The following is a 13,442-nucleotide window of genomic DNA, read 5'->3' on the forward strand; positions in this document are numbered from 1 at the left end:
GCAACGGATGCTTTTTCTCTCTCTTACTGACTCCTTACAACACCTTTGTTCAAAGTCCCACATGTGAAGCGGAAAACACGTTCTGTTTCCTTTGGGGCTCTGTCTCCATTGGAGCCTCTGGATAATGCAGGTGTTCTCCTGCTCGGTCCTGGCTGGACAGGTACAGGACATCCCTACATAATTCTGACTTTTCATCCATCTAGCGTCTCCAGAAAGGCTGCAGGGCTCTCCGTGTGTGAAGCTGGGTGGTGCAGCGGGGTCCTGTCATCAGGGGTGTCCTCTGTTGAGCTGTGTGTGAGAGGGAGGCCGTCACCGTCTTTAAAGAGTGGAAAACTGAACAAAAATTGAATCGGTGGGTGCCAGTTTGCCGAGAATGTGGGCTGTAATCTCGTGCCAACCAATAAACACGCCAGTATTTCACACGGCTCTGCCTCCTGCCTGGTCTCTGCGTTCCAGCGCTGTTCCCCGTGTTCATGAACTCGGAGATTGGGCAGTGGTGTCACCCAAGGAGAAAGCTCCCTGCAGGGGCTTGGGACGCTCACAGCCTGCAGGAGGAACCGGGGGGATGCCACCAACAGCCCGGGGTTGGGATGGGCTCGCTGACGGCGCATGCACCCTGCAATACAAAAGGGCATTTTGAGGAGAGAGCCTCGTGGAGCCTCTGAACGTGCTCCCACCTCTTTCACAAAGTCCTTCCCAAGGGAATAGCGGTGGGAGAGGTCGGGTGGAGCCTGCGCCGAGAGCACCAGCACCCCCGCGGCCACTGAAAGGCGAGCTCCCGCGTTTCCCTGCGAAGCAAACCTATCCTGGTGAGGAGACCCATCCCTAAGCCAGCCCTTGCAAATTCCCTTTGGGATCTGGATGTGACCAGGCTCCTCCTACAGAAAACACGGGGGGGGCTGGTGCGCCGTAGCCTCGTGTTGCAGCTGCGGAGCGGAGCCCGGGGCAGAATTAATCCGTGCTGACGGCGGCGTTAATGCCCGAGCGGGCGAGGCAGAGCCGGGGCGGCTGTGGCCCCACGGGGACGGCGGCACCCGGGCCCCCACCCCGGCATTTCTGGGTGGATGAGCAGCCGGAGGGATGCGCTGGCTGGAAATCCGGCCACTTGCGCTCAGCTGCTTAAACGGGAGCTTAGCGGCTCAGCAAAGCTGTCCCCAATTATGTGCTGGGGGCCGAGCAGCGCAGGGGAGGGGGTTGGTGTCTCACCAGCGGGGTTTGGGGCAGAAATAAATAGCCTGTGTTGCTATTCCAGCTTTGCCCCGCTGGCTGACGCCCCTTACACCCCGGTCACGAAGGTGCCTTGTCCCCAGGATGGGTGGCGATGCTGCCCTCAGCCCCCCCGACATCCTTCCCCACGCCAAGGTAAGCAAGGGAGAGATTTCTCCAGGGATGAGCAGGTCCCGTGCTGCCCCGGCTTTGACTCCCCTTTTCCCCTCTGGGTGCTCTGGAAAGCAGTGGATCGGGGAAAAAAAACGCATTCACATGGGATCTGGGGATGCTGCAGGTGTCCTGGGCTGGCTCTGGCCATGTGGAGGGGCTTGGTGACCCCCGGTCTCCTCCCAATGATGCTGCTTCCCCTGGACCACACATGCTCCTCCTGGCCATGTGCTCCCGCTCGCTCATGCTCTCCAAGGAGCTTTCCTAGAAATTGATGGATTTATTTTTAGCCGTGGCCCAGCAGGGTTCAGCTGGGAGGTGATGGGCAGCGGTGGATGGTGGCAGCACCGAAGGCCCCCGAGGTGTCACTGCTGGGCTGGGGGGACCGGGGGTCCTGTCCCATGCTGTGGTTCCCCCATTTCAGTGGTGAACAGGGGCTGGGGCTGGTTTGGGAAGGGTCTCTGGGGCAGGGGAGCCAACATAGACAAGATCAGTGCCACTGCTGGGGTCAGCGTGGGCTGGTGGGGCCAGCAGGATCCCTGGGGACAACGGGACACTGGGAACAGCAGCTGTTGGCCACTCTTGGGACAGCTGATGCCCTTTTCTGGTCTGGAGAGGGGAAAATAACCCTGCATGGGCTGGGCAGGAGGTGAGGGCAGCAGTGCAGGGGCTGGTGCAGGCAGAGGTGCCAGGCCAGGTACAACTGACTGTGCCATGGGCAAGTTCACCCTGTTAGCAAAATTAATCCACAAACACCAGAGGTTCGTGTCCAAAAAGGAGACAGAGGAGTGCTTTTACTTTATTCCAATAAAGGCAGAGGCCATGGGGCATTTCCCCTGGGGTCTCTCAGTTTTTCGGAGGACGCAGCCTCCTTTTTATCCCAATTTCCCGGCCGCATTTCCCTCTCTCTTTCCCCATTACCTGAGAGGTGCAGACTTCCCAAAATGCCTAAGACCTAAGATTCCCCTTTTAATGTATAACCCCTCTAATTTCTAATTCTTATGGGATTTATGGGTTTTCCCCATTGTTACTTTCTTCTTTCAATATTCAGTTTCATTTACAAACAAACCTATGGTTTGTTTGTAAAGGCAAGTATCTTCTTTTCCATTCATCAATCAGTAGAATCCTTCCCATTGTTTCTCTTATCTCAGTGCTAGTTTTATCTACCAGCAGGTCCAGGGCTTGTTTGTAAAGACAAATCTTGTCATTCCTCTCAATCCCAGAGGCTGCAGACCAGGAGCTGCTCTTCCCCAGCAGCTCAGGAGGCTCCGGGTGCTCGGCAGTGGCTGAGCCCTGTCCCGCTGCCAGTCCAGGGGCTGTGTCCCCCCAGCTCCACCATGTCCAGACTCCTCTTTCACCCTCATCCCGCTCGATGATTATATTTTGTAGCTGTTGGGAAGCGCAGTGGGGCCCAGTGCTCCCTGGTGTCCCCCGCTCCTGCCTGACCCACTTAGTGGGACCATCTGGTCCCCGCGGGCAAAGCGGATTAGCCCTGCGGCCGGGATCAGGGCTGGGGCGCTGCCACCAGTGTGGGTGACACCGCTGGCACCATCACAGCCCCTGCCTGGAGTCCCCATGGCTCCAGCCCGGGGACAGCGGCCACAGCAGGAGCCCCTGGCCAGGCACCCACAGCAGCCCCCAGTGCGGATGACCCTGCCCGTGTTCCCGGCATTCCTTGAAACCTGGCCATCCCTGGCCCTGTGGGCTGGTTGTCTCACACCATTCCATCCATCCATCCATCCGTCCATCCATCCTTCTCCCCTCTGTTCATCTGTCCCTGTCCCTCCCTTCCTTCTTCCCTCCCTCCCTTCATCCATGTGTCCATCTGTCCACCCAATCAACGGGTACAGGGACGTACCTACCTATTCCTGATATCCCTCCATCCATCCATCCATCCATCCCTCCATCCCTCCATCCATCCCTCCATCCATCCCTCTTCTCCCACACACACCCCCAGCCGCGCACTCACCTGACCAGATATACAACTCCCCCATCCCTCCCTCCATCCGTCCGCCCACCCCTCCACTCGCCTTCCCTTGTGCCCCACCCCCGCCCGGGGCCTTTTTTTTTTTTCCTTTCTCCCGATTTTTCCCCCCCCCCCCCGTTTTTCCCATTTTCCCGTTCCCTTTTCTCCCCTCGCGCCTTTTCCCGCCCCGCCCCCGCCCGGTCTTTGCTGCCCCCTGCCGGCCGCGCGCCGCCACCGCCCCGCCCTCGAAGCCCCGCCCCTTTCCGTCGCGCGCGCGCTCGGCCCCGCCCCGCGGCCGTCACGCGCCGCGCGGGTTCCGGGTGCGGGCGGCGCGCGCAGGTGGGCGGGGCGGGGCGTGGCGCGCGCGGGGATCCCCGGAGCGGCGGGGGGGGGGAGGGGGGGGAGCAGCCCGGGGCATCCCGAACCGGACGGGAGGGAACGGGGGGAATTGGGGTCAGAGGGTGTCCCGGGCAGAGCCCAGTGCGGGGATCCCCCCCCCAGCCACAGCTCTGCAGGGAGCGGGGTGCGGGGTGACCCCTCCCACGGGGTGATCATTACCGGGGAGTTGATTATTACCGGGCGGGAGGTGGGTTATTACCCGTGCGCTGGGCATTCCCGGGCGGTGGGTCACTGTGGGGGTGGGGGGGGGATCATTCCCGGGCGGTGGGGGTCATTCCCCGGGGTGGGGGGGGGGGTCATTGCCGGGCGGTGGGTCACTGCCGGGATGGGGGGGGTCGGTCATTCCCGGGCAGTGGGTCACTGCCGGGATGGGGGGGGTCATTCCCAGGCGGTGGGTCACTGCCGGGATGGGGGGGTCGGTCATTCCCGGGCGGTGGGGGTCATTCCTCGGGGTGGGTGCCATTCCCGGGGTGGGGGTCATTCCCGAAGCGGTGGGTCATTCCCCGGGCGGTGGGTGTCATTCCCGAGGCTGTGGGTCATTCCCGAGGCTGTGGGCCATTCCCGGGGTGGGTGCCATTCCCGGGGTGGGGGTCATTCCCGAAGCGGTGGGTCATTCCCCGGGCGGTGGGGGTCATTCCTGGGCGGTGGGTGTCATTCCCGGTGTGGCAGTCATTCCCAAAGCGGTGGGTCATTCCCGAGGCTGTGGGTCATTCCCGGGGTGGGGGTCATTCCCAAAGCGGTGGGTCATTCCCGAGGCTGTGGGTCATTCCCGGGGTGGGGGTCATTCCCCGGGCGGTGGGTGTCATTCCCGGGGTGGGGGTCATTCCCCGGGCGGTGGGTGTCATTCCCGGGGTGGGGGTCATTCCCAAAGCCGGCTGTGGGTTGCAGAACTCCCGTCCGTGGGGCCGGACAGGCGCGTCCTCCCCATGCGGCCATGAGCAACGCCACGGCCCCCACGGCCCCGGGCGCGGCGGGGGACTCGCTGGTGGGCTCCGTGCTGGGACCCTTCCTCCTCCTCACCCTCCTCGGCGCCCTCCTGGCCGCGGTGAGTGGGCGGGCGGGGGGCACCGGGGGGCACCGAGCCCGGCGCCGAGCCCCGCGCCGCTGACGCCTTTCCCCGCAGGTGATGTACGTCAAGAAGAAGCGCAGGTGAGCGGGGCCGCGGGGCTGGGGGCCCTGGGGGGCTGCGGGGTCACCGCTCACCGCCGACCCCCGGCAGGTCCGACCGGCTGCGGCACCGGCTGCTGCCCATGTACAGCTACGACCCGGCTGAGGAGCCGCCAGAGTCGGAGCAGGAGCTGCTGGTGGAGGCTGACGAGGCTCAGGTGGGTCGCTGTGTGGTGGGAATCGGCGTTTATCCGGTTTTTCCGTGAAAAATTGAAGCGGCAGCGAGTGAGGTGCCTGTCCCGAGGGAGCTCTGGGGAGTCGTTGAGGTGGGGAAAGACCTATGAGAATGTCGAGTCCGACCTCGAGGGAGTCGGGATTTGGGGGTGTGAGCCAGAGGTTTTTGGGAGGGTTGGGCTGCAGGTGCGTCCCTCTGTGTTGCAGGTGATGCCCGGCTGGGGGGGACCCTCTCCCCCTCGGCCCCCGCGCAGGGACTGGAGGGCCTGACGCTGCCTGGAGCACCGGGCCCGGATCCTGCCCGCGGGAGGGACGGGAGCACGGTGTCAGCACCGGTACCATCAGCCAGAACGGGCAGGATGTGCCCACCATGGTGCCACGATGCCACAGCCACTGACCAGGACCGGACATCTCCCACCTCAGTGCCTGGTTTTGCCTTTTTTTTTTTTTTTTTTTCCTCTCGAGCTGCTCCAGCAGCCCCTTGGAACGCTCTGGGAGGGCCCACTGGGGCTGGCAGACTGGCACGGAGCAGCAGGCTCTGCTGGCACAGGATGCCTGGGGGAAGATGGGGTGAATAAACGCGTCTCTGCCTTGGCCCCGAGGCTCCGTGTGGGGCTGGGGGTTCCTGGCCTTGGGCGGAAATTTTGGGGGGCAGCAGAGCTTTGCCTGTTTGTTTCCATCGGCAGCTCGTCCCTGTGGAGGAGATGCCCTGGGAGGAGCCACCCCTGCCCCACCCAGCTGGGCCCCGGGGGACAGAGGAGTCAAAAACATCCATAAAATGTTTTATTCAAGTAACTGCAAATAGGAACCCAAAAGGTCGTTAACAGTGAACCAAAAAAAAAAAAAAAAATACCCAAACCAAACCCCGATTCTCTCCCGCCGGGGCCGCCCGGCACCGACCTCCGGTCCCGCTGCAGCCGTCGTGCCGGGGCAGAGGGGCAGGGGGAGCATCCCATGGTCCCCCCACACCTCTGCCCTGCCAGCCTCGATCCCTTGAAGCAGCAGAGCAAACTAGACCTCAAAATATCATTAAAAAAAAAAAAAAGAAAAATGAAGCCCAAAAAAAAGGGAAGGGGAAAAAAAAAAAAAAAATACCCCACAGCCCCCAGCAACACCCCGAAAACAGGAACCAACGAGCCCACGGTGCCCCGGCAGCGCAGCAGCACGTCTGTGAGTTCAGAGAGTGGAACTTAAATATCCAGAGGTAGTTGTGAATGAAAGGAAAAAAAAAAAAAAAAAAAAAAAAAAAAGTACTAAACAAAAAAATATATATATATACCAGAACCTATGAGGAAAGGGCTGCCCGGAGCCGGCTGTGCTCGGGCACCCCTGGGGACTGGCACCCCCCGGGATGGGCACCCCAGGGATGGGCACCCAGCCCCGGCAGCGCCGCGGGAGCTGCTCCCGCACACAGTGCAGTCACCCAGGACTGGGGGGACACGGGGGCTCGCCCAGGGTAGCAGCAGGCCAGAGCGAAGGTCTAATGCATTTAGGGGGGGGGGGTCTCACCTTCCCTGCCCCCCCGTCTCTTCCCTGCAGAGGCCCCAGGGCAGAGCCCGGTGCTGGGGGGGGGGCAGCCAGCCCCCGCTTTGGCGGGGTGAGATCACTGCATGGGGGGCAGCGAAGGTGGGCGCTGCCAGCCCCGGCTCGCTGCCACGATCTCCCTTTCCAGTGGGGCTGCCCCGATCCCCAGGGCTGGGGAGGGGGAGCTGGGGTCGGTTCCCCTCCCTGGGCGGGGGCTGCGGGGGCCGCCCGGGTTGGGCCATTTTCCAGTGCTGCCGTTGTCTGAGGGTGAGGAGGGAGCGGAGGAAGGAGGAGGAGGAGGAAGCCAGGGCGGCACGGTGGGTCTCTCCTCGTCCCTCTCCCCCGGCCGCTGCGGGGCCGTCGGGCGATGAGGTAGCGCCGGTTTGGGAGGTGTCACTGCTCCTCCTCGGATGACTCTTGGGAAATGTTCACCTCCTCCTCGTCCTGCTGCTGCAAGGCAAGGGAGCGTGGCCGGGGGGTGTCGGGGAGCGCAGCCCCACTTCCCCGCCCCTGGACAAAGGGCTGGGCAGGCACATGGCACCCCCTGAGGTACAGCACCCTCCTGGATGCAGGGGCTGGCCCCGACTCCAGCGTGGAGATGAAATCCCAGGTGAGGAGCTGGGTGGGCTCACAGCGAGGAGGGGAGAATGTCCCCCCTGGGATCACAACACCTCTGAGCCTGAGCCCGCGGTCCCCAGCGGCCACCGAGGGGTGGTGGCAGCCGCGGCTGTCCCCGTCCAGCCCCGGGTGTCCCCGTCCAGCCCCCACGCCGGGGTGGGCGGCCGTGACCCCGCACGCGGCGGTGACTCAGGGCTGAGTGAGCCTGAGTCACGCCAGCCCCCGCTTCCTCCCGCTTCATTCACAAAAACGCGGAGCGGGACATCGCGTCCCCGGCACGGCCCCGCTCTGCTGGCACGGGACGCGCTCCTCCCACGCCCCCCCGCGCTGCCTGCCCACCCTGCGCTCCCCGAACTGCCCCTGGCGCCGTGACACCGGCACAGGAGGCTCCGGGATGCAGCCCCGGGTTTGCAGCCCCGGCCGGTCTCAACCTCTCGGCTTTACGAGGAATTTCAGTGGGAAAAGGAGCAAAATCTGGGACGGGCAGGGGAGGGAGATGAAAGCGTCCGGGTGCCTGGCACCACCCGCCTGAGCTGCGAACCGAGGGGGAAAGGAGAAGGAATGGAATGGAATGGAGGAGGGAAAGCTCAGGGAAGGAAGGGGGTGGCTGCAGGAATGCCGTGCAGGAACCCGGGCAGGCGTGTGCCAGCTTGTCCCCAGGGCAGGGCCAGCCACCCAGCGCTGCTCCGGGCCCGTGGGGAGGTGAGGGGGGCCAGGACTCCTCAAACCCCCAGCCCTCGGGGGTTCGGAGCCCACCAGTGCCCTGTCCTACTCGCTCAACTGCTCTGAGCTCCTCCGACCCCACCTCACACTCACGGGGCTCTCTGGGGATCCGCTGTGCCCCCAAAGTGCCCAGCGCCCTGCCAGGGTGGTTGGGGAAGGGAAAAGCCCGCTCACCGATTTTTTGGGTCGCCCTCGAGGTTTCCTCCCTGGTGTGACTGCAGCTTTCTGAGCCAGGACAACAAAAAAAGGCTTCTTGGTCAGGCTGTCCCCAGGATGCTGGAGGGGGTGGGCAGTGTTCCCCTTCCTCCCACCCACTGCTGCCAGATTCATCACCCCAGTGGCATCTCCTGGGGTGCTGCTGCCAGCCCCCCGAGCCCCCCCCGGCCCCGGGATGCCCCGTGAGTCACGAGGTGGGTGCAGGATGTGAGTCGCGTGTTTTGCAAACAGGTTTATCTCAGGTGTCTTGGTGCTGACACACGGCCCCCAGCTCCCCCACCCTCCCTGGGCCAGATCCCAGCCCCCAGCCCCACCTCCGGGGCAGATCTGCCCTGAATTGTCCGTAACTGAGCTCAAACCGGACCTGTGGCACCAGCACCCGGCTGGAGCAGCCCCGTCCCCAGGTACCTACCCTGCCCTTTGGGGTGGCCTTGTTTTTACTGCCCTTCGGCCGTCCGCGGGGTCTCTTGGGGGTCGGGGCCTCGCTGGGCTCCTGCTGGAGGGAGAGCAGAGGGGGCTGCATGCCCAGGGTGGCCTCCAGCGCACCCCGGGAGCCCCGTTATCCCCAGCAGAGCCTGCCAGGGCAGAGATGCTCTTGCAGGTGGTACTGGGAGCACTGGTCACACTGGGATTGGCGATCAGACGCCAGGCACAGGCTCCTGTGTGTCCTTCAGCAGGGCGTACGTGACCTTTTCCACCCCCAGCATCACGCACTCAGCTCAGCCGGGCGCTCCCCACGGCCCCTCAGCCCGGACCCCGCTGGCTGCCGCTGCAGGAAGCGTCGGGCAAGGCACAGATCACCTTTTCTGCAGGAAAACCCTGTGCACAAACCCCACCTGCCTCGGGTGGGGGCTGAGCGGGGTTTGGTACTATAAAGGCTCCAGCAGCATCTTATCTCTCTGAGCAGCTTTCGCTAATGGGGCTTTAATTAGCCCGTCTGCAAAGGCAGGTTCAGCAGGGCCTGGGGAAGGGCAGCAGCTGCAGAGCTGGGGGGGCTCTGGAGCCCCCCAGGAGGGTCTTGGTGCTGGTGAGCACCTGGGGAGGTGCTGCCCAAAGGGGTAATGGGGCTGCACTGGGGGTGTCCCCAGCCTGGGGGTGTCCCCAGCCTGGGGGTGTAGGTGTGGGGGGTTTTCCTGCTGCCCCGTAGCCTGGGGGTGCCCAGCCCACCCCCCCCTTTCTCATAGGGGACCCCACGTACCTGCGGCTTCTTCCTAGGCCGCCCTCGGCCCCTCTTCTCCGAAACGTCTTTCTCCCCTTTGGAGGCCAGGGGCTGGCTGGATTTGGCGCTGGATTCGCTCATCGTCTGTCCCGGCGGCGGTGAGGAAGAGTGGGAGGGAGGAAGGTCAGTCAGGCACGGCTCTGGCTCGCCCTGCCAGCCCCCATCTCAGGTGAGATGCCCTCTGCGTGCTCCTGGCAGCAGGAGCAAAATGCACTGGCTGCAGGGCAGTGCCCCCAGCCCCTGGCACGGCCACCCTGCAGTGCCCAGCCCTCAGGCAGCTCCCGGGGTCCCCTGAGGCATTTGGGGAGCAGCAGCTTGGCCAGCCCACCCCGCAGAGCCCTTTCCTCAAAGAGAGGAGAGTGCCTCCAGACTGAATCTGAAATCCCAGATGTGCTGCGGGCACGGGCGAGTTGAGACAGGGTGAGTGGTGGCACCGGGGACCTCGGGTGTCCCCAGGGAGGTGCCAGGGCCCTGGAGTGGGGCTCAGGGTCCTGCAGCCCTGCTCCCCACCCAGGGTGGCTGCTGCGCCCCTGCTCCTGCCACCTAGCTGGGATTAGGGACAGGCACTTCACCTGGGGACACCGATTGTCACCTCCCCTGTGCGCGTCCCAAAGGGCTGGGCAGCTCTCCCTTGCTCTTGGAGCAACTCCACAAAGGAAAAGGCGCCATCTCCCCCTCTCCACCTCACTGCTTCCCAGGGGCACAGGGAAAACCTGCTTTTCCAGAGCCGTGGGGTGGCTCCGTGCCAGGCTGGAGCCCAGGAGCCGGGATGGACTCAGGGTGGGAAGGAGCAGGAGTGCTGCCACAGCCCTGGTGCCTGCCGGTGACCCCACGCAGGTGGGGTGACCGTGGCCATGCTGGGGACCCAGAGTGGGGATCTGAGCCCTCCCAGCAGGAGCAGAGGCGGGTCTGGGGTTGTGTGCCCGGTCTGTGCGTGCTGGTGGGGGCACCCTCCTACCTCTGGGATAACAATGCTCAGTTTTGAGGATCTGGTCCCGATTTGCTGGTGTGGGAGCAGCTGGGATGGCAGAGGGTGCTGAGCCTCCCTGGGGAGGGTATGAGCAGGACAAGGAGCCTGAGGAGCCACACTCAGACCTCTGAGCCTTTTCAAAAAACAGGCGTCAGCTCCTGCTCCCCTCTGGAAGTGACTCATGAGTGCAGAACAACAACAACAAAAACCACCCTCGGAGTCTTTTTTTTTTTTTTTTTTTTTTTTTTTTTTGGGAGACAGAAACCATGCTGTAGTGTAAACACCCCGAAAATATTACTCACAGCATCCCAGAGCCCTTCAAGGAGTCTCTTAGGAAAAAAAAAGAAGTATGGTTTAGATTTAGGCCAGCAAAGGGCCGGCTGCTGGTCGGGCTGGGACGGGGTTTTGTCTCTTTTTAAGTCAATCTCTGTCAGAGGCAGCGCAGCCTGGAGCTGCTCCGTGCCCCCTCCCGCAGCTGCAAACAGATGGGCCCAGCATGGCCCCCACCCTGCCGTGCTCTCCTCCCCTGGAGGAGGGACCAGACCCCACAGCAGCTCCAGCTGGGAATGCCGAGGAGACCCTCCACGGGACGGGGGTGCCGCTGGCTCTGCTCCCCCCTCCGAAAGCAGCAGCTGCTGCAAAGTTGTTGGTGCTGGGGAAAGCACGTGCACCTCCCACCCATGCCTGTGCATCCCACCCCTCCGTCCCTCCTCATCCCATCCCATCCCATCCCACCCCTCTCTCCAGCGCCTCGGAGCTCTCCCCAGGGGCTCCAGAGCTCAGGGGGCTCAGGGGGCTCCGCGCCCCGCTCTGGCAGAGGGGGCTGGGAGGAGGACGCTGGAAATGGGGAACGCTCCTCTCCCATCCCAGCCCCTGCTCCCCAGAGCAGCCCCAGCTCCCCGCAACGCCCCCGGCTCGGCGGCACCTGCCAGGCCCCGCGTGCGCCGCGGGACGATGCCGGGCACATGGCGGGAGCAGCTCCGGCCCTGCTCGCACGCATCAGAGCCACGGAGGGAGGGAGGGAGCAGCTGGGTTGCCATGGAGGAGAGGAAGCAGCCGAGGGAGAAACCTTTCCAGGCAGGGAGGAATCAGTGGGGGACGCGGGCAGGGGCTGCCGGGCTCCCCGCGGCCGGGGAGGGGGGGTGGGGGAAACATCTCTGCGCGGTTCGGAGGTGGAGGGGCCACATCTGCCTCGGGATTGATGGAGCCGGGGGAAGGAAACCTCCTCCTCTTCCCCATCCCTATGGATGCTGAGGCGCCGGGCTCTCCTCCCCCAGCCCCATCGCTGCCTCTGCCTGCAGCGTGAGCTGGGCCGTGCTCGGCAGCCACCTCTGGGCTGCACAAGGGCCAACCTGTCCCCTCGGAGCGATGCTCCCGGCTGCTCCCGGGCCTGCTGCTGCCTCCCCAGCCGCCTGCGCTGGCTTACGCTGCTCCGTGCACATAACCCCATAAATCCCTCGCTCCTGCCACCTACTCTTAGATTAAACAAACTGGCCCAGGAGAAGCGGGGAGACGGGCGGGGGGCTTGGATTTTTTTTTTTTAATTAAAATATATATTTTATATATATATATATAAAATATATATATATAAAAAATATATATATAAAATCTTTTCACGCCCAGAAAATCCAGCCTGATGGCAGCTGGAGAAGGATCCCAGCCGCACCTCCTGGCAGAGGGATGGGGAAGGAGGAGGGGAAGGAATCGTGGAGCAGAAGTTGAAGAGCCTGTTGGGCAGGGGTGCGGGCCGGGAGGGATGTGCGGGCTCCTCCTTAGCGCGGACCCGCCGTGGGGCTGCTCCGAACCCCACCCCGGGGCTGCCATTGAGGAAAGTCCCCCCCTTCCTTCCTGGGATGCATAATAAAAGGAAGTGATAAAGGAAAGGAAGGAGGGAGGTGGAGGAGAAAGAAAAGAGGCAGGAAGGGCACCATCAGGGCTTTGTGAAGCCCCTGTCCTGGGGTGGGGGGGGGGAGGTGGGTAATAAAACCCCTCGTGGAGCCAGCGCTGATGGCGGGGTGCGGGGCTGGCGGGGTGCGGGGGCACCACCGGGCGGGGGGGGGGGAGGAGGAGGAGGGCGGCTGAGCCCCAGCACCGCAACTTCGCCCCGAGCCGCGTGTGCGCGTTCCCGGTGAGCCGGGCTCGGCCTCGCACCGGCCCCACGCACCTCGCACCGCCCCGGGCCCGCGGCCGGGTCCCCGCTCCCACGCCCGTGCACCGGCCGCGGCCCCACGCACCTTGCACGGTCCCGGCCCCTCGGGCCGTCCCGGGGCCGTCCCGGGGCCGTGCGGGCCCCCGGCCGCGGTGCGGGGCGTTTCGCATCACCCGCAACCGAACAGAGCGGAGCAAAGTGGGAGCGGGGACCCCCGCCCGTCCCCCCCTCACCCCAAACGCTCGGCCGCGGCCCGCCAGGTGCATCAGCCTGCTATTAACGATAATTAATACCGATAATAAAGCGAAGCGCGGCGAGCCGCGTGCACCCGAGCCCCTGCAAAGCCCGGCGCCGATCGTGCCCCGCATGCGGCGCGGGGAAGCGGAGCCCCGGCCCCCCGCGCCCCCCCGCAGCACGAGGAAGAGGAAGGTGGCACTCACAGTCAGCTTGATCCCGGAGCCCGGCGCTCGGGGTGGGTTTTTGGCGGCGGTTCGATGGTTTTGTTTTTCCCGGCGGGTCTGTGTTGCGGAGCGAAGGGACCCCCCGCCCGCGGCGACTGCGGATCTGCAAGGAGAAGAGAGAGGCTGCGGCTCAGCCCCGCATCCCCGGCCCCGCCAGGCCCCGCGTATTTATATAAATAATAAAGAGAGAGAGAGAGAGAAAAAAAAAATTGCTCCAGGAGGAAGGAAGCTGGGTCAAAATCATTTGCAGGGAACGAGGGGGAAAAAAAAGAAAAAAAGGAGGGGAGGGGGGAAAGGGGGGAGAGGGGGGAAAAAAAAAAAATAACCGGAGCGAGCTCCTAGCCTTACTGGAGGAGATCCAGCTGCTAAAAATAGCAAAATCACACTCGAAATTAAATAAGGGCAAACAGGCGAAGGGAGCTCCCAGCGCCGGCGGAGCGGGGGAGGCGGAGCCGGGGCCGCATCACGGCGGGGGCGGC

The 13,442-nt window shown here is 63.8% G+C and overlaps 2 protein-coding genes across 10 annotated transcripts; one reads left to right on the forward strand and one right to left on the reverse strand.

Annotated features, from left to right (window-relative positions):
* The first annotated feature begins 667 nt into the window (after positions 1-667).
* On the forward strand, positions 668-5,725 carry SMIM29 (small integral membrane protein 29). Of its 3 annotated transcripts, XM_040085838.2 has the most exons (6): positions 668-809; positions 1,253-1,362; positions 4,631-4,787; positions 4,866-4,891; positions 4,962-5,067; positions 5,291-5,725. In XM_040085838.2, exons 2-6 carry the CDS (start codon positions 1,322-1,324, stop codon positions 5,351-5,353), a joined length of 393 nt encoding a protein of 130 aa, XP_039941772.1. In that variant the 5' UTR covers positions 668-809; positions 1,253-1,321; the 3' UTR covers positions 5,354-5,725. The 3 variants fall into 3 exon arrangements, with proteins under 3 accessions (XP_039941772.1, XP_058279496.1, XP_039941773.1); XM_058423513.1 differs by lacking the exons at positions 668-809; positions 1,253-1,362 and adding an exon at positions 3,652-3,682; XM_040085839.2 differs by lacking the exons at positions 668-809; positions 1,253-1,362 and adding an exon at positions 3,770-3,929.
* Positions 5,726-5,853: 128 nt separating this feature from the next.
* On the reverse strand, positions 5,854-13,442 carry HMGA1 (high mobility group AT-hook 1). Of its 7 annotated transcripts, none has more exons than XM_040085842.1 (6): positions 13,312-13,442; positions 12,943-13,066; positions 9,363-9,467; positions 8,577-8,657; positions 8,123-8,173; positions 5,854-7,057 (listed from the first exon to the last, which is right to left on the reverse strand). In XM_040085842.1, exons 3-6 carry the CDS (start codon positions 9,462-9,464, stop codon positions 7,001-7,003), a joined length of 291 nt encoding a protein of 96 aa, XP_039941776.1. In that variant the 5' UTR covers positions 9,465-9,467; positions 12,943-13,066; positions 13,312-13,442; the 3' UTR covers positions 5,854-7,000. The 7 variants fall into 7 exon arrangements, with proteins under 7 accessions (XP_039941776.1, XP_039941775.1, XP_058279495.1 ...); XM_040085841.1 differs by having other exon boundaries at positions 8,577-8,660; XM_058423512.1 differs by lacking the exon at positions 13,312-13,442 and adding an exon at positions 13,290-13,299 and having other exon boundaries at positions 8,577-8,660.

The sequence above is a fragment of the Hirundo rustica genome, chromosome 24, assembly GCF_015227805.2.
Source record: "Hirundo rustica isolate bHirRus1 chromosome 24, bHirRus1.pri.v3, whole genome shotgun sequence".
In the NCBI taxonomy this organism is placed as follows: Eukaryota; Metazoa; Chordata; class Aves; order Passeriformes; family Hirundinidae; genus Hirundo; species Hirundo rustica.